A 20,854-nucleotide genomic window follows, 5' to 3' on the forward strand; every position below is an offset into this window, starting at 1 on the left:
TGCTAATAACTAATTAATTAGAGCGATGAGCGTTGCAAAATTGATCCTTGCTTCTGTAATAACCAAAATATGTGTGTTATTGTTGAAAAATTGATAATTCATCGATCAAAGCAGACAGTGATGGAGTCGTAAATGCTCCGACTTCAGATATTCGCTAATAGCTTCTTAATTACGGTTGGAATGGTTCTAAAAAGTATCCTTGAATGTTACCAAGGGTCTATACTATATTGTTAAATTCTAAAAGTTCATATTTTAATCCCAGAAAAGGAGTAATTAGTGAATAATCAAGCTACTGCGTAATAGGAGTAGCAGGAGTGGGGGAACCTGTGCTCCGGATACCTCCACTAGCATTCTGTGATCCTGGCACGATTTTAGCAGTTCGAATCCCTGATATTAGATGGCGACACCATTTTACGACACTTTTTTCGCTTTCATAAGATGTAATTAGAAAATGATGGTGAGGTATGTAAGTACATATGTATGTACGGTCATATATAGGAATAGTAACCAGAAATTTCTTTATTTCAATAGTTAAAATATGATCAGGGTATCTTGAACGTGTATTTCCGTAAGCAACATTCTTAATTATTTTTTCTTCGTTATGGTTCGAGAGCGAAAGGGGATGGCTCGCATTAGTATTCTTTCTCGACTTCTTCGAGATGGTGTGAATTGTAAACGTGTTCATTTCGAATAACTTTGAATAATTGTCGATTCTCTGAACTCTACGAGCTTACGTATACTATATGATCAGATGATCTGGCATAGTGTGTGAAAGTGGAATGAGGAGTTTATGGTGCACCTCGTGCCCGGTCTGTCAACGCCGATTTCATTTGTTCGTAACAAACAAATTCGGTTTAATTTAGGCATTGATATGGCCAGTGGTTTGAAACCCGAATGTTCCTTTCTATCGTGGTATCCACAATTTCGGAAACATTCTTTGGAAGCTACGATTCTTCATATTCCTAACGAAGTAGTAAAGTATTTGCAACACGATGCGTTTATATTACCCTTCGAAGCAAGAACCCATGGATTAGAAAGCGCAAAATGGACAGATGGTTCCCCGGTAGTGGACGAAGAGGTGAATTTCACGCAATATGTATTTGGAGTTTTGTTATTGTTCTACATCATATTGAAACATCATTGTTTTCAGCCTCAGCTTGAACTTGAACCAATGTTTCAAGGATTCAGTCGAAAGATACAAGACATTATAGACGATTACGGTGCAGTTTTTATTAAATGCAATTGGAGTTCACCTTCGGTATGAAAACCCTTCAATTTCCATTATATATTTATTTTTTTCATGTTTGTTTACTTTTAGGATGCAACCTGGGTCGTGCCTACAAAAACACTCAAATGTAAAACATTGGAAGACATATATTTATTACTAAAGAGTTCGGATAGAATTATGGATGATTTGAACAATGTTAGAAATTATGAGAATCGTGGAATTCCTTTAAAAGCTTGTCTTGTATTGAAGAAATGGCAGGATATCAATCCCTGTACAGAATTTCGATGCTTTGTCATTGAAAATGAACTTACAGGTAATATATGATTTTCTATCTACCTTGTAATTTATTCGGCTGATCAGATTATTATTGTAATTGTATACAGCGATCAGTCAACGAGATATATCGCAGTACCACAGCTACAACGAATCGGAGAAATATAATATACAAACAGATATCGAAAGCTTGTTTATGGAACGTATTAAAGACAGGTTTCTATTGAACAATTGTAAGCAAATAGATTTCTACTTTGCGTTAAGTCGTAAGGCTTTAATTAATGCTAAAATTTTTCTATCATAGATTCGTTTGATGTTGTACGCAACAAGAAAAATGAAACAATGATAGTTGATTTTGGTACTTTGGATGAATCTGCTACCGATGGAACCCTTTTCACGTACGAGGAATTACAAAATAAAATAAACGACACGCCGGAATTTCGATTCATCGGCGAGGAGATCGGTATACAACCGAAATCTTCAAATTATTGTTGCATTCCGCAAGAAATAAGCGAATTCTTTCAATGGAACAAAAGTTCCGCGTTTCTCGATATCATTCAACGAGTAAGTAATTCAATTTTATTTCCGTTAACGCGGACTCATCTTTGTCGTATTCGTGACTCGACGTTCTTCGTTCTAGAAAGTGGAAAGTCAACAAAAAGAAGGTGAAAGCACAGACGCTGATGCTTTGGATAATGTTTGAAAAAATTAACTTCGACGAAAGACATAAGTGCATTTGTACACACGGATCAAACTGTTCTTAATACGATGCTTTAATTCGTTACTGACATTTAGAATTTGGACAAAAATTTTCTTACCTTTCGCGGCTAGCCTTAGGTTCATAAAAAAAAATGATAAAGCCAAAATAAATGAATAAATATACACTTGTAGAACACGTTTAAATACAGAACTTTCACTTTTATTCTGCCAGACCCTCTTCTATCATTACATTACATAAAACGATTAAAGGCTATCCTACCGCTTAAAAGAATTATCATAATATTGCAATATTTTTTCGAGCCATCGGCCTTACCGAGCGACGTCCCTTATATAGAAAATATGTCTTGTTTATGTACAATATGCAATCCTTAATACTTCGATTTGAAAAAGGATTCTCGATATATGTACCTCCGGACAAGTTAATACGCTGTACAGTCATATCCACGGAGCATTTCTTCGTCTTTTACCTCGCCATCGATAAAAATCAACGAGATCGAGCGATTATTTCCGTTAATTCGTGTTAATTTCTCATGTTTCTCTTTCCCTCGCATAATTCGATACGCATAACTACTCGATAACAGCTTCTTGCAACTGTGAATGGAATTAATACTTCTTTTTTTTTGTTTCTTTTCTGTTAGGGTTCTCTTATTTCTTGTACGTTCTCTAGGGTTATCAGTATTCAGACATTCGAATATACAATTATCGAAGAATCAGTTTGAAAACAAAAGAAACATTGGCCATTCCGTTAGAAATCAAGATATGCATCGTATTCGTACGAAAAAGTGTTATTAAAAAAAAAGGTCGATTGAAAAAAAAATATTTCTGAAACACCTTTTTATTGCATGAAATCGATTAAAATGGCGATTCGAAAATCTCCCGCTGGACACGTTCGATTTTCGAATCCACCTTCTAACGTACATTCGTGCACTCGAGTATTTGAACATCCCAATACCCATAAACCCGAGTAACGGATTTTTCGCTTCTTTTTACGAATCGAGTCGCGATCGTTGAAAAGTTCAACCGGATCTTCGAAACGGGAATACAATGGATAAGTTTGTATTATTCAGGGATCGATAATTTAACGTTAATCGCAAATTAACATACTCGTCCGACGAACAAATTTCCAATGATCGAATTTAAAACGAATCTATCGTTAACGGCGTCGATAAAAACGTGATACCACAAGCAATTTTTTCCCTAAAACACTTCAATTTTGAACGTTTCAATTGTTAAAGTCGTGCTACGTGGTTGGTTCGCAGTGGAACGGTCTTAACAGTCCAAATTCGCTATAATTTCGGTTTCTTGATGCGCGTTAGCCAGAACGAATTATTATTTTTTTTTTAAATAAACAGGCCTGCAACGGTCATCGGGATCACAAAAGATTAATACGAAGAGAACTACGAAGGTTGCAGTTTTATGCGCGACTTTTTTTTCTTTTTTTTTTTTTTCTTCGCTTAACGATCGTCAAATATTTACATACAAATGCCGGCGGTGCGTGTATTTACATGTAAAACATCGATTCCACGTTAAACGTATGCATGATGCGTTTGGATCGAACCGCGCGGCCATTCACCGAAGAAACATCTTCCGACTGGTTGCGTATCTCGAAAATATGTATCATTAAACGCTTTATATTTTTAATTACAGTGCATATGTATAACGGTATTCGTCTAGAAAAGAAATGTTCCCTTCGATCATGCGTGTTGTGTGTGTGTGTGTGTGTATTTTCTTTATACTGTATTCGTTTAAACGTATATACAGAGAAGCGGATCATTCGGATGTTCGTTTTAGTCCATTTATTCGGACATGACTGTACCGGTGTTTATTATTACATTTCCATTTTCTTTCTTTCATTAACAACTCCGTCCTCGGTTTATCCGGCTTCCCCTCCTTCATCGTTCTCCTAAGTTTATTTAATCTCTCGATCTTCAACTGATTTGTGCTAAACGACAATACGTATCCTTAATCAATGTACGTTTTGCAGTGCACGGCCGTTTCGTTCAAATCGTATTTCTCTATCTCTCTCTCTCTCTCCCCATCTTCCATTCTCGAGCATCATTTTTTATTTTCTTTTTCTTTTTTTTTTTATACCCTCGTGTTTCACGTTTACTTTTTTATCTTCCCGTAATTTTATCCTCTCTCACGACTACATCAATGTTCTCGCATTTGCTCGTTTCGCGGATATCGAAGTGGTGCAGCGGCAACATCGTCCTCTCGAATACTGGTAGTTAAGGGATCCTTTCGAGTGAGAAAAAACAGTAGTCTTTAACAAACGATACGATACGATACAAAAACACTTAATTTTAACGGCCAGTGTAAACTCTTCGCCATTTTTTTTTTCTCCTCCTCCGACTCTGTCTACATCACTCCCACTCTCCCTTTTCTTTCATTTTTTTTCCTTTTTCTTTTTTAAGTACCTGAAAAGCTCTCGGCCATGGAAAACTTTGCTTGTCCTTAAGCGTTTCATCTAGGTTTTCATCGGTTTTCATCTCTCCTTAATTAAGTCCACACACGAGTTGTTTTTTTTTTTTTTTTTTAAGAAGACTACAGTTACCCCTCTATTATAAATGCGGTTGGTACGACTAAAGGTGGCAAAAACGGCCAGGCTATCACCGACAACCGAATATACATACTCGTCAACATTCTCTCCCACACACACTCTCTCTCTCTCTCTCTCTCTCTCTCTCTCTCTCTCTGCCTCTCGCGCTCATTTGCTTTGCTCTAACGTATAAGCTACATATAACGTTTTCTTGTCCACCCCATCAAAAAATACGTATTATTATCTTGGTGCGACGCTTTTCCAAAAATTTACATCTACACACAGATGCATCTTCTTCTAAACGTCTCTTGTCTGTTTTCGTCCGTCTGTCCCTTTGTCCGTATAATTAGTTTACATGCGAAGCGTCCGATTCATTTGTTCTCTTCTTTTTTTTTTATTTCCCCCCCCCCCTCCCTTTCTTCGGTTCCGTTTTCTCTCGTTACCACAGTTTAAATGTACAGGAAGATAAGAGCTTAATTTTAGACAATAGCTATAACTCGGTTTCTTTCTCGTCGATTCGCGGTGCTGCTGAAAACTCGTCGGTTCTGGTTCCGAAACGGATTCGAGGCGGTTCGTTGAAAAAAACTTTGTGAAAAGTGGGACTCGAGGAAGTTTTTTCTATTTTTGTTTTTCTCGCGTACACGTTATTTACAAGGAAAAGAGAAAACGAAACTGTGAAAATAAGCGAATTCGGTGTGGATGGGCAACTAGAGATTTTCGAGTACGGCCACCCGTACCGAAAGGATCAAGGGATCATGACTACGGAGAAATTTCATTTTTTTTGCGTCGATCATTGGGTGCAAACGAGAAACGATAAGGGGGGACATACACGCGTCAGCGTCAATGCAACCGCTACTATTTTTTAAGGCTTGAATTTTCGTAACACCGATTACGGATTGTCTATGTCAGCCTCCGCGCTACACCCTGTTAGCAGCTCCAGATGAAAATGTATTATCGCGAATCGTTCGAGCAACAGCTTGGGGGGCGATCGTTTTGACTAATTACGCGTTGTAGAAATTGCCGACAAACATGACGAGAACTACGAGAAAGATGATCGACATGTGCACGAGGTAGAGTTTTACTAATCGTCGTCGACAGAGTGGAAAAAACGAAAATGAAGATATCTACCTTACATTAATACGTTCAAAGTGAAGCAATTGAACTAATACAATTTACATCCGATTACAAGAAAGACAGTACAATTTAACGCATCTCTCACCGTTACTTTTTTTCCCCCTCTCTTCTCCGCCTGCCTTCATCTTTTTTTTTTTCTTTTTTTTTCCGTTCTTTCGCGTAGTTTGTTTTTCCTTTAAACGGAGTCACTTTGGTTCATATTACGAAAGGAGACAATTCACAGGAACATTACTTTTCAATATTCTTAACCCTTAGCTTCTGCGTCGGAGATAAATATAGTATAACACGCGCGTCGACTAAACGAACTCTAGCCATTTACACGCCGAGAAATTTCGAACAGATCACTCCGCGACCGAGGCGCGAAAGAAATTTTACGCAAGTTCATCAAGTGTGTTTTTTTTTTTTTTTTTTCCATAGCTTAATCGCACAACCTTTACAAGTGTTTCATTTTCTTCATTTTTTTTTTTTTTGTTTGTTTCGTTTGTTTATAATTTATAGTAAATTGCAGGCATTCTCACGCGTCACGACAGCACACCGAAAGATGATATAAACCTGTCATTCTGAAACAAGGTGAAGCGATTTTGTACTAAAGTGCAGCGATATAATATTATACTTTTAATGAATTATCTACGTAATGTACAGTTTTTTGGGTACTTTTTTTTTTACATGCACCGTGACAAGGTATGGTCGGCCCGTACGACAGAAAAGTTGATTTTAATAATATATTTATATATACCTCCTCGTTTTCTCTATGTTCTCCTTCCACCTCAATATCCTTTAATTTCATCGCCCTGTTTTCGCTTCTATTGATCGTCCGTTTAATTCACCACCGACTCCTCCGATTCAAGGTACGACGCTACAATTTACAAGGATCGTCCCTATTATAAAGTTAGGGTACTATGTTATCGAGAAGCGTTACGCGGAAAGGCAAAAGTTCAATGCGTGTCTTACTACGTTAATTTGCCGAACCGGATCTATAGACTATTTTTGTCTACTCAGTCTGACCACACCGTTAGAACGTGGAATAGTATCGTTTATGATAGATACAGTAGACAGAATTATAAATTCAGGCTCTGCGAGGGGTCTATCAACAACCAGATATACATTCTATTTTATTTTTATCGTCTCTCATTCACACTCTCTCGCCCTTTCTTTCTCTCTCTCTCTCTCTCTCTAGTATGCCTAATTCTCGTCACGAAACCTTATCTCTTGACTAGATTGCGTCTCTAATATTCTTAACGATTTAATCTAAGTCTGCCATTCATTATAATCTGCACCTTACATCTACGTATCATAGTAACATCTAGTGGTAAAAGGATGATCTATTCTCGTCGAGAATTCGCCAAATGAATCGTTCGTTCATCTCTCTCACGCTAGCGAAACGAATCGTCAATGTTCAATTTTATATTTTACGGAAAAAATTTGTTTCGCGATTAACAATCTTTTGCCTATGCAGGGTATAGGCACACCGAGTCACGGGTATGCCATTAAAGTTTCTCTCGCCAACAGCTCCGGCATTTGCCGATACATATGTACAAGAAGCTTGTTATTTCTATGGATCGTCGTTACGATCCCGAGCGAACTTCACGCGCCAATTTCCCAGGGTTCCTTCGACGCGTCATCCGCTTCCGCCCGGTTCGATTCTAGCTTCGTCCGTCGATGCAGAGGCCACGAGGATACGTTCCTTCGTCCGAAAGTTCCTTCTCCTCCTCCGTCGCTGGACCGGATTGGATCGCGCGTCCCAGGGACGCGTGTACCATTACGATAGAACAACACGCGATGCTCCGTCGAGCCTTCGAACGCTAAGACTACCTTTTCTTCCCGGTCTGTTTCGCGGATAGTCGTTTCTTTAGCCTCGAGTGATCCGACTTGACCGACTTCTTCTTCGGTCTTTCCGGCGAGCCGTTGCAGCACGCGCAACCCTTCTTAACGTGGCCGCGCAAGCTCGATCGTCTGGCGCGACAGTCGGGCTCGACCAACGCGATATTGCTCGCCTCGTCGTCCGACGGCTCGGAGGCCTTGTCGCTGGACACCATCACCGAGTCTTGGATCGACTCGCTTGCCTTGATGCGTTTCGAGAGGCTACCGGCCTTGTGATCGCCTCGATTCAACACCACCCTCGTGTTCACCTGCAATTTCTCTTTTTTTTTTAAATAACTGCAACGTCGCTCGCTCGACAGAGATTTCAGGCTCTGCACGGCGTCGTCCAGGCCGTTGCTCAGAGCGTTCTCCTCCGGCTGGCTGCCGATCGATTCGCTAATGCTCGAGTCCTCCTCGTCGCTGCTCGATCTCATCCTCTCGGACATCGGGCTCTCCCACGACAGGTAATCCATTCTCGTCACCTTCGACGCTATCCGCTTCTTGTTGGTGTAAGTATATTTGTGCGTGGAGAGCATGGGACCGGCGATCGGCGACAGCGGCGAGGGTATGGTAACGTCGGCGGTATTGCCGCTGAGCAGCGTCAAACTTTCGTCGCCCGAGCTCGCGGCCGACACGTTGTTCACGTTGATGGTCGGCGGTAGCGATTCCGAGTCCAGGTCGATGTCTAGTTTCATGTTGGATGGAATGCTGGACACGCTGCTCGGCGAGCCCTCCTTCGAGCCGTTTCTCGACGCGATCTTCGTTCGACCGGTGTCCTTCAACGAGTCGTTCTCCAACGATCCCAAGTTCGTCGGCGAGAGCCTCGAGATATCGGAATTGCTGTTCGACGCCTCGTCCTGGCTCGAATTGTCCAAGGTTAATCGCAAATGCTTCGCCGGATTCTCCAGGTGCAGTTCCTCCACCTTTTCTCTCTTCGACCTCTTGGTCGAATCCTTCGAGGACCTTGTACGTTGGCTCGTGATTTTTCTGCGCTCGTTCACCTTGAAGTCCGCTATGGGACTGGCGTCCCTGCTGCCGCTCGACGAATCCAGAGACCGGAAATAGGAACCGCCGTACGATTTCATGCCTAGGGGCTGACTGCAGGACGCGTCCTGGGAAGAGTGATCGAACGACGGCGAGTGATTCGTGTCGAACAACAGATCCGCCTCGGGGAACAGGTCGCTGGTGCTCGGTTCGTCCACGCCCAGATCCTCGCACTCCTCGGACAAACTTTTCTGTAGCCTCATCTCGCGTTCTATCGCGGCCGCCTTTCTCTCCAATTTCTGCTGCAACAGTTCTCGTTCCAGTCTGGGGGTCAACGGTGTCTTCATCAAGTTGCTTTTATTCGAATATTGCTGGAACGGCTCCAAAGTGTGATTCATGAAATACTTCTTCGCGTTTGTTTGATAAATCTGACCGCCCGCCATCTCGATACCCTGGCCCTTGTTTATGATCTGCAAGACGCTCTGCACGTTCTCGGAGTTGTCGGCGTATCTGGAGTTCAGAGGCTCGATATTCAGAGAATTCATGGACGTAGGAACGTATCGCCAAGGCGTGTCGGGCGACACTTTGCCTTCCGGCTCCCAAGCTTCTTGCAGCCTCGCGTTTCCGTACAGCAAACCGTTCCCGACCTTGCAGGACACGTCGATGCTCTCGCTGGATTGCTGGACAGGCGACTCTTGACTATCGGAACTGCTCGGACCACCGGTCACCAAAAACTGCGTCGCGTTGTCGATTATACCTGGCTGTTTGCTCGTCACTATCGTGGACATGGAATCTGCGAAAACGTTATTACTTATAGTAATTATAATGTATTGACTTTCAATGCAGGGTACTACCCCCTTAAAAATCTACGATCTTCAGTGTTTCGTTGAATTTTGTAAGCTATTAAATACCCCGATACGAATAACTTACTCTTAATTTTATTTCGATTCGATTATCCCAAGGAATTATAATAGTTTTGAAAGGAACACTAACCGATAGCCGCGTTATTCTGCAACGACCTGGCATTGCTCGAACAAACGACAGATTTGGAAGCTATCAAGGTTTTCGGAATGTTCACCGACATACCCATAGCATCGTCGATTTTTCTTTTCACCGTCTTCGGGGAGATGATCTTGGCGCCGGGGATTATTTCCGTCGACACCTCCTTCGTGTCTTTTTGCTGCTGTTGTTGCTGTGTATCGTTCAGCATAGAAACGTCCGATTGAGTGGCGAACGCGAGCGCGATCGTGGCACCGGTTTGAATGGAAACAGGCTTCTCGTTGTGAACTTGAGACTCCTGCGACGGTTTCTTCTCGGGCGTGTGAGCGATGGTGGCCGCCGCCGATGGCGTCAGACACACCACGTTGTCGGGTTTCAGTCCAGCGGGCGTCGACAGTTTGTGGATAGAAGAGTTGAACAGTCTCGTACCTTGAAGAGTCAAGTTCGGATTGCTCGTGATCACGCCGCATATCTGTTGACTCTCCGCAGCTTCGTTCATGTTTCGTTGAAGCAAACCGATGGTGGAATTGCTCTTGTTCACGACGATCGCGTTCGTCGCGGGCTCGACGGCTACGCCACCGGTGACCGTGTCGGTTTTCGCCATTGTCAGGTCACCGACGATGTTGTTCTTCTCCGTCACCGTGTCCCCCGCGAATTGACCGGTGTTTCCAGTCTGTGGGATCACCACCGAGGTCGCCTGAACGTTCTGAGTGGCGGTCAACGTTTGATTGCCCGACAGTGTTTGCAACGTCGGTATCTTGACCTGTTTCACTTGCGCCGGCTGCGAGATGATCTTTCCCGCTTGATTCAGAAACGACTGGAGCACGAGGGTGTTCGAAACGCCGGTGTTCCCGGCGGTTCGGACCGTCGCAGGCACCGTGGCGAGGAGTTTCGATCCACTGGACACTATCGTGAATTGCTGGCCGCCTTTCACCAGGTTCATCGGCAAGATGTAATTGGTACCAGGGACCAGGACAGCCGTGCTTCCCATTTTCCCTGTCACCGAGGCGAGGGCTTCGCTGACGCTCACGGAAGTCGCTTGCACCGCATCCTGGACGATCACCGCCCTGGGTTGCCCGGAACCGGGCTCGGCGAAGATCAGATTCCGTCTCTTGACGTTCAACTCGACTCCGTCGTTCGAATCGTTGGTCAGGTTTCGAACCTCGGCGCCCGCGTCGGCCACGTTCCCGACGTTGCTGGTGGGTTCCTCCGGAGCCGGGAAACCGGCAGCTGGACTGTCCTGCACGTGCACGACGCCGCTGGACGAATCCTCGCTGCCCATAGTTCTGCCGAGGTCGTCGGCGCTGGGACTCAGTTCCGAGTTCTGTTGGCCGACCGGTTTCGCCTTGTTCGCGCTGGACTTCTTCCTTTTCGAGGACTGACTAGGATTCGTCGGCGGATTCGATCGTCTCCTCGGCGCTGGTTTGTTGTTCAGATCCGGAGAGTTTCGCAGCTGCTCCGCGTACTCGTCCAATATAGCGTAGATCCTCTGCGCGGTTTGCTCGTCCTCCTGCGGCTTCTGCTGCGGCTTGGGTATCGGCGACGCCTTCGACGTGTTCGTCGCGCTGGTCTTGACCGTTTTCGGCGCCGATTTCTTCACCGTCTTCGAAGAGGGCGGCGTGGGAGGCGTCTTTCCGGCGGATGGTATGGGCGCGGGTGCTGGCGTGACGCACGGGCTGGAAGAACTCTGAGATGTGACGCTCAAGGCCGGCGAGGCTGCCGGTTGACAGTAACTGGTCACCACGACGACTGGCGCGGTGTTGGGAGTCTTGGCAGCCCCGGTCCCGGCAGCGCTTTGATTCACGTAAGCCAGGGAAACTTTCTGGGAGAAAATATCCTGCTGGAAGTTCACGGTATTGCCGTTGCTCGTGAAATCGTTGTTGGTGACTTGTTGTGTTGGCATTAGTAGCTGCTGCGCGAGCGCGCTGACAGAAACCTGTTGCTGCTGTTGTTGCTGCTGTTGTTTGGTAGCCTGAGTTTGTTGCGTAGTCGTCTGCGTCTGTACGGTGGTCGTAGCGGCGGTGGATATCATTTGATGAGACTGCGGTTGGATAGTACTCCTCTCTTTCACCTGCTCCAACACGCTTTCGAACTCCCTCAGTTGTTCCAGAGTCGTCGAACTGACTTGGTTGGGTACCTCGATAGGTGTTCCGATTAAACTGTCCGTTCTAACTGCTGGTGGTTGTTGTTGTTGTTGTTGTTGCGGTTGTTGCTGTTGTTGCTGTTGTTGTTGCTGCAACCTGGGTGTCGTCAAAACAGCCTGAATGGCTCCGGTGATGTTCTGCTGCCTCAAAGGAGTGGTAGCACGGATAATGTTCAATTTAACAACCGGCGTTCTGCCGGGTGGTATCGAATTTGCGTGCGATATGGTGGGTATAATGTTCAGCTGACTCGGATTGGTGGTAGATATCGTGACAGGAATTTTGTGCGTGTATATCACACCCGGCGAGGCGTTCTGCACGCTCTGCACCAGCTGCGTCAGCGTCTGATTGGCGTTCGGACTGGTCGCCACGTTCGCGTTGTTCCCCGAGCTCTGCACGATGTTCAGAATCTGCCTGCCGGTGGACAGTTGCAACGCGTTCGTCGGAATGTTTGCGATCGACTGCACGTTGATCCCAGAGGATGGATTCGTTTGTTGGGCATTCGGTACGGACGTTTGCACCGCCTTCGAGAGGTTTGTCGTTTTCTGCGGAGACGCAGCTTGGACGAGTGTCTCTGTGGCCGGCACGCTCGTGGCACCGCTCGACGCGTCCGTCGATAGCGTGTATATAGTTTTACGGAACGCCTGCTGGAACTTGGGCAGGCCAGCGTTCTGTCCAGACTGCGCGACCGTTTTCGTAGACGTTAATCTATCGTACGTGTTTCTGCTGGTTGCGTTCGCGTTATCCGTGTGTTGATTCTGCCGTGAGAAACCACCGACGTTCCCGCCGTCGTCCATGTTTTGCAAATTAAGAACGCTCCTCTGATTGGAGACGACGTTCGGGTTCACGGATGCCAACTGATAAGTACCGTCCGGTTTGCAGACGATCTGAAGCTGCTCGGACGCGATGCTGGCCGCCGCCGTGGCGACCGCCGAGCTCGTCGTGGTGGTGGTCGTGGTCGTAGTGATTGCGGAACAAGGAGAAGGTGATTTCTTCGGTGATTGACTCTGTTGATTCCGACGTATCGGCATCGTTCTGGGACTCGAATCTGGCTCTAGCTGACTGGAGACGTTCGTGGTCATCGAGGAAGTCGGCGAGCCGTCCGGTGGTTGATTCGCCTCCTCGCCTACGTCAGGAAGCGTCGATGACCTAGGAGGAGGTGTCTGACCCGCCGGGCTCATGCCCACGCCACTGTCGTGCCCACCGGAGGAAGGTGTACCGGGTAACTGAATGTTTCCAGCCACGCTCGGTGTTCTGTTCGGCCTTGGTGGAGTATTGCCGCTGTTAACCGAGCCCGAATTCGGGCTCTGTGGAATGTTTCTGGAGAGCTGCACCACGTTCACGGTGGGTCGCATTCTGGGTGGCACCATCATGTCCAACGAGTTCAATCCCGGCACATTTTTTGCCAATATGTCCGAATCTCTGACTGCCTTCGCGAGAATGTCGAATTTTCGTTTACCCAGATTCGACTTTGAATTCAAATCCCGTCTTCTGTTGGTGGACGCCAGGTCCGATTTCCCGGTGTTCGCTCCCCTGTTCCCCTTTTGCTTCTGATACGTGGACATCGCGTTCTTGTTCGGCGAGAACGGCATGTTTTTCTGAATGTTCATCAGCTCGCTGGTGATGTCGCCGGTGCTTAATCGTTGCTGTTTCTTCGAACGGATCAGCTTCCTGTCGACCTCGTCCGTTCTGGTCAGCACGATCTTCGGATTCAAATTCAGCGTGCTGAGCATCGGCGCGAACTTGGTCACGTTGTTCGTGTTATTTTCTAAATTATTATTGTCCTTGCTTTTGTTCAGCAGGTTTTTCTGTAGTATTTGAGAAATTCGCGTGGGCTTCTTCGAGTTCTGTGGCCTGAACATTCGTAGAGACTTAAGTACTGCCGGATCGCTTCTTCTCTCGGTGATTATTAACGGCGCGGCCGCCGTGTACGCCGAGCCTTTTATCGTTTCTCGTTTATTCTCGTCCATATCCGCGGAGAACAGCGTTATGATATCGTTGCTGCTCACATCGGAACCGCTCGCGTCTTCGTTTGGATTCGTGCGTCGAACGTTATCGTTCACGAGCATGTGGAAATGCGAAACCGATTCGACGGTCAATTTCGTCGACTTGGAGCGTTTCTTATTCGTCTCCTTGCCGGACGATTTGCCCGACTTATTTTTCGTTTCCAGATGACAACCGTCGCTGCCCAGGCTATCCGTTTGGCTGTCTTGCGTGTTGCTATCGCTGTCGGAGAGCGAACTGACGGTATTCCTGAAGTGTTTCAACTTCCGTTCCGCGCTATCGTAATCGCTCTCGGACGAAACTAGCCTGTGGATCTTTCTTTGCCTTCCAGTTCTTCTAACGCGAAGCACGCTACCGCTGTCCGAATCCGTGGTGGTGGTGTCGTCGAGGCTCCTCCTGGTCGAGGATCTCTTGTACGATCCAGCGGGCTGAAAGCTACCAAACTGCTCGGAGTTATCCGAAGGCATATCGACCCATTGCTCGTACCCCTTCTCGATGCCAAAAAATATATCTTTGGTGGTGTCGTCCTCCGAGGGCCAATCTTTGAATTGCGAATAATCGATATTAAGATACTTCAGCTCTTTGTTGGTGTTCCTCATCTCCTCGGCGTTCTCCAAGTATCTCTCGCACAGACTGTTCAGCTCTTTCCAATCCAGCACCCAGCTGAGCATGTGATAACGAGGGCTGCTCAAAACCACGGACAAATCGTCGCACAGCTGCGGCGACAGACCGAGTTTCTCCGCGTCCAGGACCTGATTCGGTACCGATTTCTCGTCGTAGTTTGCCGAGCCCGTGACAGCGTCGCCTTTGATCAGAATCAACGCGTCCAACGTCCTCTCCACGTTCACGGGTGTCGGTGATGTCTTCTCTACAGACTTCTTGCCGGAAAAATCGTTACCAGTGAACTCGCCGCAATTGAAACAAAGCTCGCCGAGCGGTTCGTTGAACAGCGGATTTCTCTTCGGATGCAGGGGACATCTGTCGCCCGGTGTTATCGGTGACTCGCCCTTTCTCGGAGCGGTTAAAAGACTTTTCAACAATTGATCCGTTCTCTCGAAGGTATTGTTCACTTGGCCGTTCTGGAAATCGACGCCCTTCTTCGTCCCCGTCGACGTTGTTACGGCCGCGGTCGGGCTGGGCAACGAAGACGTTGCGAGCAACGGGGAACTGTACAAACACGAGGACGTTTCCGCGTTCTCGTCTATCGTCCCTTCGGTCTTCTCCCCGGTACTGTTATCGTTCTTTAGTAACCCCGCGTTGGAATGATTATTCTCGAACGTCTGTTTAACCTTGTCGTTCACCACGTTCCCATCCGACGTTAGACCGTCCTCCTTCGTCTTCCCGCACGCCACGGCGATCTCCTTGATCCTGTCGTAGCAAACCCTCGTGGGATGCAACGAAAACGCGGTCAGAACGCATTCCCGCGCGATACCGATGTTGCTGTCGACCACAACGGCCAGTTTCAGGAATTGAGCGCTCAAGCGTTTCGCTGTCTCGCGAACCTTATCCTTGTCGGACTTTGCCTTTTGACTCTCCAGCTCGTTCATGTCCGTCGTCAACGCTCTGATATATAGCTCGATCACTAGAGGCTTTATGCTGTCGCCAAACTGGAACAATAGAATTCAGACATTGGGAAAATGTAATTATTAGATTTCAGGAGCGATACATTCGTCTGTGACGCAACGTTAACAAACAGTGTTTATTGCACCTTGCACATCTTAATATTTTTATTAATTTATGTTGACAAATTTCTTTGGTTCTATTATGATTCTTTTTTTCTATAATGTCTGTATACTCACATGTTTCGCAAGCACCGCGCAGAAGATGTAAATATGTTGGGCGCTCTCGGCGGGTTCGATCAATTTCCTTATGATCCCCGACAGCGGTGGCGCGACGACGTCCTTTAATTTCGAGTGCAACAACGCCCACGAGCTGAGAATTTGTTCCAAAATATTCGCGCCGGTGTCCGGCACGGGACGAACCATGCCGGCGGTAACGAGATATTGTGCAACCAATTCGGCAGCTTTTATCGAATTTTTCCAAACACGCGCAGCTCCATATTTCGTTGGTCTTTCGCCGCTGAGTCTTTGGACCAACTCCAATCCGTCGCGTAGGTCCATTAATTTTAACTGAAAAGAGACGCGTTCCTTTAGTACATCTTGCCCGTTTCATACACGTATCGCGTAAAAAGCGTATCGGTGCACGGCGTATGAAAGGCGTTTAGAGCCCGATGTGCCGCGCGTCTGGAAAAAGGATTCGGGGTAGACATATTGACCGCGCGCACTGGTGCACCGTGAGAGCATCGCGGTGAAAGGTCGTGAACGACCCCTTTCGTACGGTACTCACTTGAGCGAATATATCTTGCATGCGTTTCAATTTATACAAGAGGACAATATAGACGTCGATCATGTAATGAACGTGTTGAGAATCCGAGAGCGAGCGCAACCGATCGCTCCGCCGCAGAGAACGAACGCAGGCGGCGGCGAGGTTCACCGCTATGTCCTCGCAGCGGCCCTCGCAAAGTATTTCCAGCCTCATTGTTAACAGTTCACCTTTCTCCGAACAGCAGAATTCTGTTGGATCGAAACAAACGTCGTTAGAAACTCGATTTGGTCGTTTAAAGCAGTAAACAAGCTGCCCTGTACCCAGCGGAACGCGGCAAGGGGATAAATAAGCAAAAAAAGTCGCGATCGGTGCTGCGTTTAATCGAGAGGGAAGACAGATTGTTTTCTGGCCAAGTACTAAGGGATCCAGAGCAGCCAATCTTTTAGCCATTCTGGAGCCAAAATAAACCGGACCTACATTTCAACAGTTTTTTTTGCTAATACATGTTCTTTGTAAAGATATTTAACATTTGCTGTGACCGGTGTGGGTCGACGACGACGATAAAAAATTTGTTTATACCCTCTTCATGTTCGGAATCCGGTTGGCCGTTAAGTATGCTGTCCAGTGCGGGACGAGCCCATGGATTGTGCACCAGAGCTATCAGTGCAGTACACCTGGGTGCAGCGGGGTGTTGCACCAGGTGAGAAGCGCACCTCTGTAAGGTTACGCTGAGGTGCGTCTTTGTCGCGGGTGACAACTTCGGCCACTCCCCGCGCAGTACCAATTTCAACGTGTGGCTGAAACGAGACGAGCAGAATTATAGTTTAAATTTCAACGTTGGTAGGAAGCTTTCGAATTTAAGAGTCACGCGGGGTTACAAAGGGTTTAGGTCGAACAAGCTGAGAAAGGGAATTAAAAAGGGAGTTTCTTTCGGCGTCGGTTCTTTTTTCTAGGGACACGCTTCTGTTCCGTGTCGCGAAACGGTCGTGTTCGGAAGGTCCCGCGGGCGATAAGTGCTTTTTTCATCGGTAGAACGCGATCCTCTTTTTCTTCTAGCGTCGAAGGAACGCCGAAACGAATTCTTTGCACGGCGTCGTTATTCCAGAGCCGAAGAATAACAAGAGGAGACGGGCAAGGGGGGGTATGGAATCGCGGACGGGACGATAATTGCGATGGTTGTTCGATGATACAGGTAGAGGAACGACGATCGACACGAATACTCACTTGTGAACCCATTCTATGAGAGCTTGGGTGGCCTCTGGCGTTGCCCCAGGAATGAGATTGGTGACATGCTCCCAGGCGGACAGAAGTGCATTCACCTTGTCACCGTACTTCTTTTTGCTGTCACTCAGTGTCGCTTCAAGCCCCTGAAAAAACCGGTGAATCGATGAGCAGTCGATTAAACACAAATAAACCGCTCGGACGTTTTAAATATCGCCGGGAAATATGATTAATCCCGTGCGGTTACGCTTCTTTCCGTCGACTTAAGGGTGGATTCTAGCACGATAGGCCGAACAAATCCATTCAAGCGCAATGTGTTCAAGAATATTTTGTTGAAATTGATTGTTTCGCGAACAGTCGCTCATCTGCATCAATTTCAGCATGGGCCTTTTCCAAACGTGTCTAGAAGTGATTTATTGAAAAGATGTTTAGGTGGATACACGCAGAATCTTAACGAAAGTTGAACTATTGAAAAATATTTATTTTTAAATTATAAAATTCTAGAGTAATGGAGGTGCTTTAAAAATGGTACTTCTGATCTGAAAACTAAAGGAACTGATTAGAGTTTGCCAGAAGGGAATCGGAAAAGAAGAAGGATAACGGGGAAAATCGTTTCCGAGGGAACAGCCAGCGAAAGATCTTCGGCGAGAAAAGTTTTGGAAAAGTGGTCCGATAAAGCTGAACCTGTAATATCGAAGTAGAGGAGGAAAACATTTCCTGTAGCTAATGCCGGGTTCCGGCTGGCCGGCAAAATGCTTAATAGGAAAGTTTCGCGAAAGTTCGACCATTAATTAGCTTTGACTAAGCTTGTCGTTTTGCACGGATTCGACGAAATCGCACCTCCGACCGTTTCGCCATCGTTCCCGGACTGTTTTCACGTACCCATCCGGTCGATCAATTAAACACATAAAATATTTTGTTTCATTTAGTTCAGCACGCACGGATGTTGTTGCGTTACCGTGTTATTGTTTCGTGAAATTTCAATAAAACTTCATTTATAATACATTTTCACGTCTGCATGGAAATACATTATAATCTTGATTTCGCGGACTAATTGGGAACAGCGAATGCGACCGTTAAATTCGAATATCCATAAAATAGCGTCTACGTAAAACCGAAAGCACGACGAAGGTGTGTTTTAATTGAAAAAATTGTCTAATTATTCGTTCGGTAGATCTTTGTCTTCGTAACTAATTGGATTTTCCAGCTACGGGCAAACTGATGGAATTAGACTAATGATACAGAACACAATGATCGAATGCACCGCACTCGAGCGCATAGTCGTTTAAAAAAATAAATTAACTTCACAGCTATGTTAACGAGGCACGTACGTGCCTCTAGTTTGATTTGTTGTCGACGAATTTTCAGAGCTCGGTCATTCCCCGACCGACGATCACACGATTATCGAAGAACGTTAAACAAAGTGCAATTGATCGAAACAATGTTCTTTTTGATGCACACGGGAAAAAGACTGGAGAAGAACCAAATGTGTATGTAGTCGTTCTGCTCCGCTCGCCGATAGTATAAATGAACCTTTGTACCAGATTTTTGTCTCTATCGCGCTTCGTTTGATTCGATGACAGGGTCATTCCACGGCGAATCGATTACTTTGTGCACTCGAGGTCAGAGGGCTCGATATTGAAATTAGGGAAGGAGAGCATGTAATTATTTTGCTGGTTTCGAATTATCTTTCAAGCTGAACGGTCGTTTCTGAAACGCGAAAAATACGAAGAATTCTTATACCGCGAGTTTCGAGCTGAGAATCGTTTCCGAAAAATCGGGGAAAATATGCCACGATCACTGGGGGGCAGCCTGCATAAAATATGTAATTTCTAGCGTGGGCGTATCATAATTAACATCTCAATTAGCCGTTTAAGGTGGAGGGGCGGCCCGTTCCAGGTAACAGACGCACGCGCGTCCAGGAGCTACGGTCAGCGAACCGAACCGTACTCGTGTTATATTGTTTCAACGTAGTTTACAATTTGAAATCAGCAAAATTATGATTTAACCTCTCCTCAAACTTCATTAGGATACAGGGTAGACTGTAACAACGATTCTTGACCTTCAATTTACCAGGGACCTCGTTTACGTAACTTTTTAAGACCTTGTAAATATGTAACTTGAGAATTTTTCGATATAGAATCAGGTTTTAACTTTCGAATTTTTAAAAAATCGAGTTTGCTGTCGAAAATTTGAAAAACCAAGGAAACCTGGCTGATCCCTGATCCGTGATTCGTGATCGGTCAATGATTCATCGCGTAATTACTAATCACGAAGAAGGCTAGAGAAACGATGACCGTTCTCATCCTATTAGACCGCAAATATTGGACAAACAGAATGGACGGTCTGCTCTGTACGAGAAACCATCAAACGAAATCCTACTTTTAATGGATCCAATAATCAACGATCGATGATTTGCAATCAGCGGAATCGCGAATCGACGCTCCTGCCACGAACAAGTAACTTTATCTTCTCGAATTCGCAACGAAGGGCTCGATGATTCGCTTCGTTAATAGTGGGCTTCCTCCCAGCAACCCTTCCGCTGTATCAGTGTCTTCCGAGGATGCACAGTTGGGAAAATTACCGCGATAAAATTACGTGCGATCACGCGATAATTAGACAAATTTTCTACACGGTGTAATATAAATAATTTGACCGTTAACCCCCAATAGCTGTTTTCAATGTGAACGCCGCTTCAGAGAAAATTGAACTTTTAATTCAAATTTGATTAATTCGATTCACGTTGCTATGAATTATATTTGAATTAAGACGCGTATTGTATTATGTATGTCGGTGGAGTGCAAAGGGTTAAAGGATTACATTTAATTAGCGTACCACGTTCCAGGCTCTTCGGGAAGGGGGGAGGAGCGACGAGGGAGACTTGAAAATAAGAGAGGAAAATTGTAGAGAGGCGTATATTTGTCCTCGCAGAGGGTGGCGAAGGTGAGCTCGTATTCAGCGATCAGGCCGCAGAATACCATCGGGTGGTATTCTCAGCGACGCGTGCTCGAGAACGTACAGAGCACAACGGCCACAAATTTCCTGCAAACTCTACTCCTCCGTTCAGCTATTTGCCTACGCGATACACATTCGCTCCGAATAACACGACGAGAATCCACCGATCCCTGCACGTTCCTCGTTAACTGATCTATGGATCCGAAAACCGTTTAACCCGCAAAGATGATTCGAGACTTTCGCAGTTAACGCTTCAACGTTCGCTTGTTCTAGCCGACGATCAACGAACCGTGTACGACGCTGGATCTGCTCAAAGTTGCTTGTTTCATCATTTGTTATAAGGATCACCCATTCTCTCGGTGCATCTTATTCTACTTTTTATATATTAATAGCACCAAAATAGACCGATTAAACTCGAACCTTGATTCATTTTTTCCTAAAATAATACCGTTTCGTTTCGGACAGAAATAC

At 45.7% G+C, this 20,854-nt stretch overlaps 2 protein-coding genes across 5 annotated transcripts in view; one reads left to right on the plus strand and one right to left on the minus strand.

Moving 5' to 3' along the window:
• Window positions 1-419: 419 nt before the first annotated feature.
• LOC122397970 (cell division cycle protein 123 homolog) lies at window positions 420-2,322 on the plus strand. Of its 3 annotated transcripts, none has more exons than XM_043397504.1 (7): window positions 420-462; window positions 864-1,078; window positions 1,151-1,258; window positions 1,319-1,541; window positions 1,612-1,734; window positions 1,806-2,065; window positions 2,142-2,322. In XM_043397504.1, exons 2-7 carry the CDS (start codon window positions 872-874, stop codon window positions 2,202-2,204), a joined length of 984 nt encoding a protein of 327 aa, XP_043253439.1. In that variant the 5' UTR covers window positions 420-462; window positions 864-871; the 3' UTR covers window positions 2,205-2,322. The 3 variants fall into 3 exon arrangements, with proteins under 3 accessions (XP_043253439.1, XP_043253438.1, XP_043253436.1); XM_043397503.1 differs by having other exon boundaries at window positions 452-568; XM_043397501.1 differs by lacking the exon at window positions 420-462 and having other exon boundaries at window positions 477-1,078.
• Window positions 2,323-4,054: 1,732 nt separating this feature from the next.
• LOC122397971 overlaps window positions 4,055-20,854 on the minus strand; it is a 56,964-nt gene continuing 40,164 nt past the window's right edge. The window contains exons 3-8 of one of the 2 annotated variants that reach the window (XM_043397506.1): window positions 17,432-17,574; window positions 16,787-17,004; window positions 16,229-16,455; window positions 15,682-16,011; window positions 9,825-15,489; window positions 4,055-9,531 (exon numbers count right to left, since the gene is read on the minus strand). In XM_043397506.1, the coding sequence (XP_043253441.1) occupies window positions 7,703-9,531; window positions 9,825-15,489; window positions 15,682-16,011; window positions 16,229-16,455; window positions 16,787-17,004; window positions 17,432-17,574 (8,412 nt within the window). In that variant the 3' untranslated portion in view covers window positions 4,055-7,702. Of the gene's footprint in view, window positions 9,532-9,731; window positions 15,490-15,681; window positions 16,012-16,228; window positions 16,456-16,786; window positions 17,005-17,431; window positions 17,575-20,854 lie in introns of both variants that reach the window. The other variant, XM_043397505.1, reaches the window with a different exon arrangement.

The sequence above is a fragment of the Colletes gigas genome, unplaced genomic scaffold, assembly GCF_013123115.1.
Source record: "Colletes gigas isolate AHSC1104 unplaced genomic scaffold, ASM1312311v1 Colletes_gigas_Sc00010, whole genome shotgun sequence".
NCBI lineage: Eukaryota > Metazoa > Arthropoda > Insecta > Hymenoptera > Colletidae > Colletes > Colletes gigas.

Coding starts and splice junctions, on each gene's coding strand:
- LOC122397970 (XM_043397501.1), top strand. CDS start 791: ATGGTGCACCTCGTGCCCGGTCTGTCAACGCCGATTTCATTTGTTCGT. Junction 1,259..1,318: donor GCAATTGGAGTTCACCTTCG/GTATGAAAACCC, acceptor GTTTACTTTTAG/GATGCAACCTGGGTCGTGCC. Junction 1,542..1,611: donor CATTGAAAATGAACTTACAG/GTAATATATGAT, acceptor AATTGTATACAG/CGATCAGTCAACGAGATATA.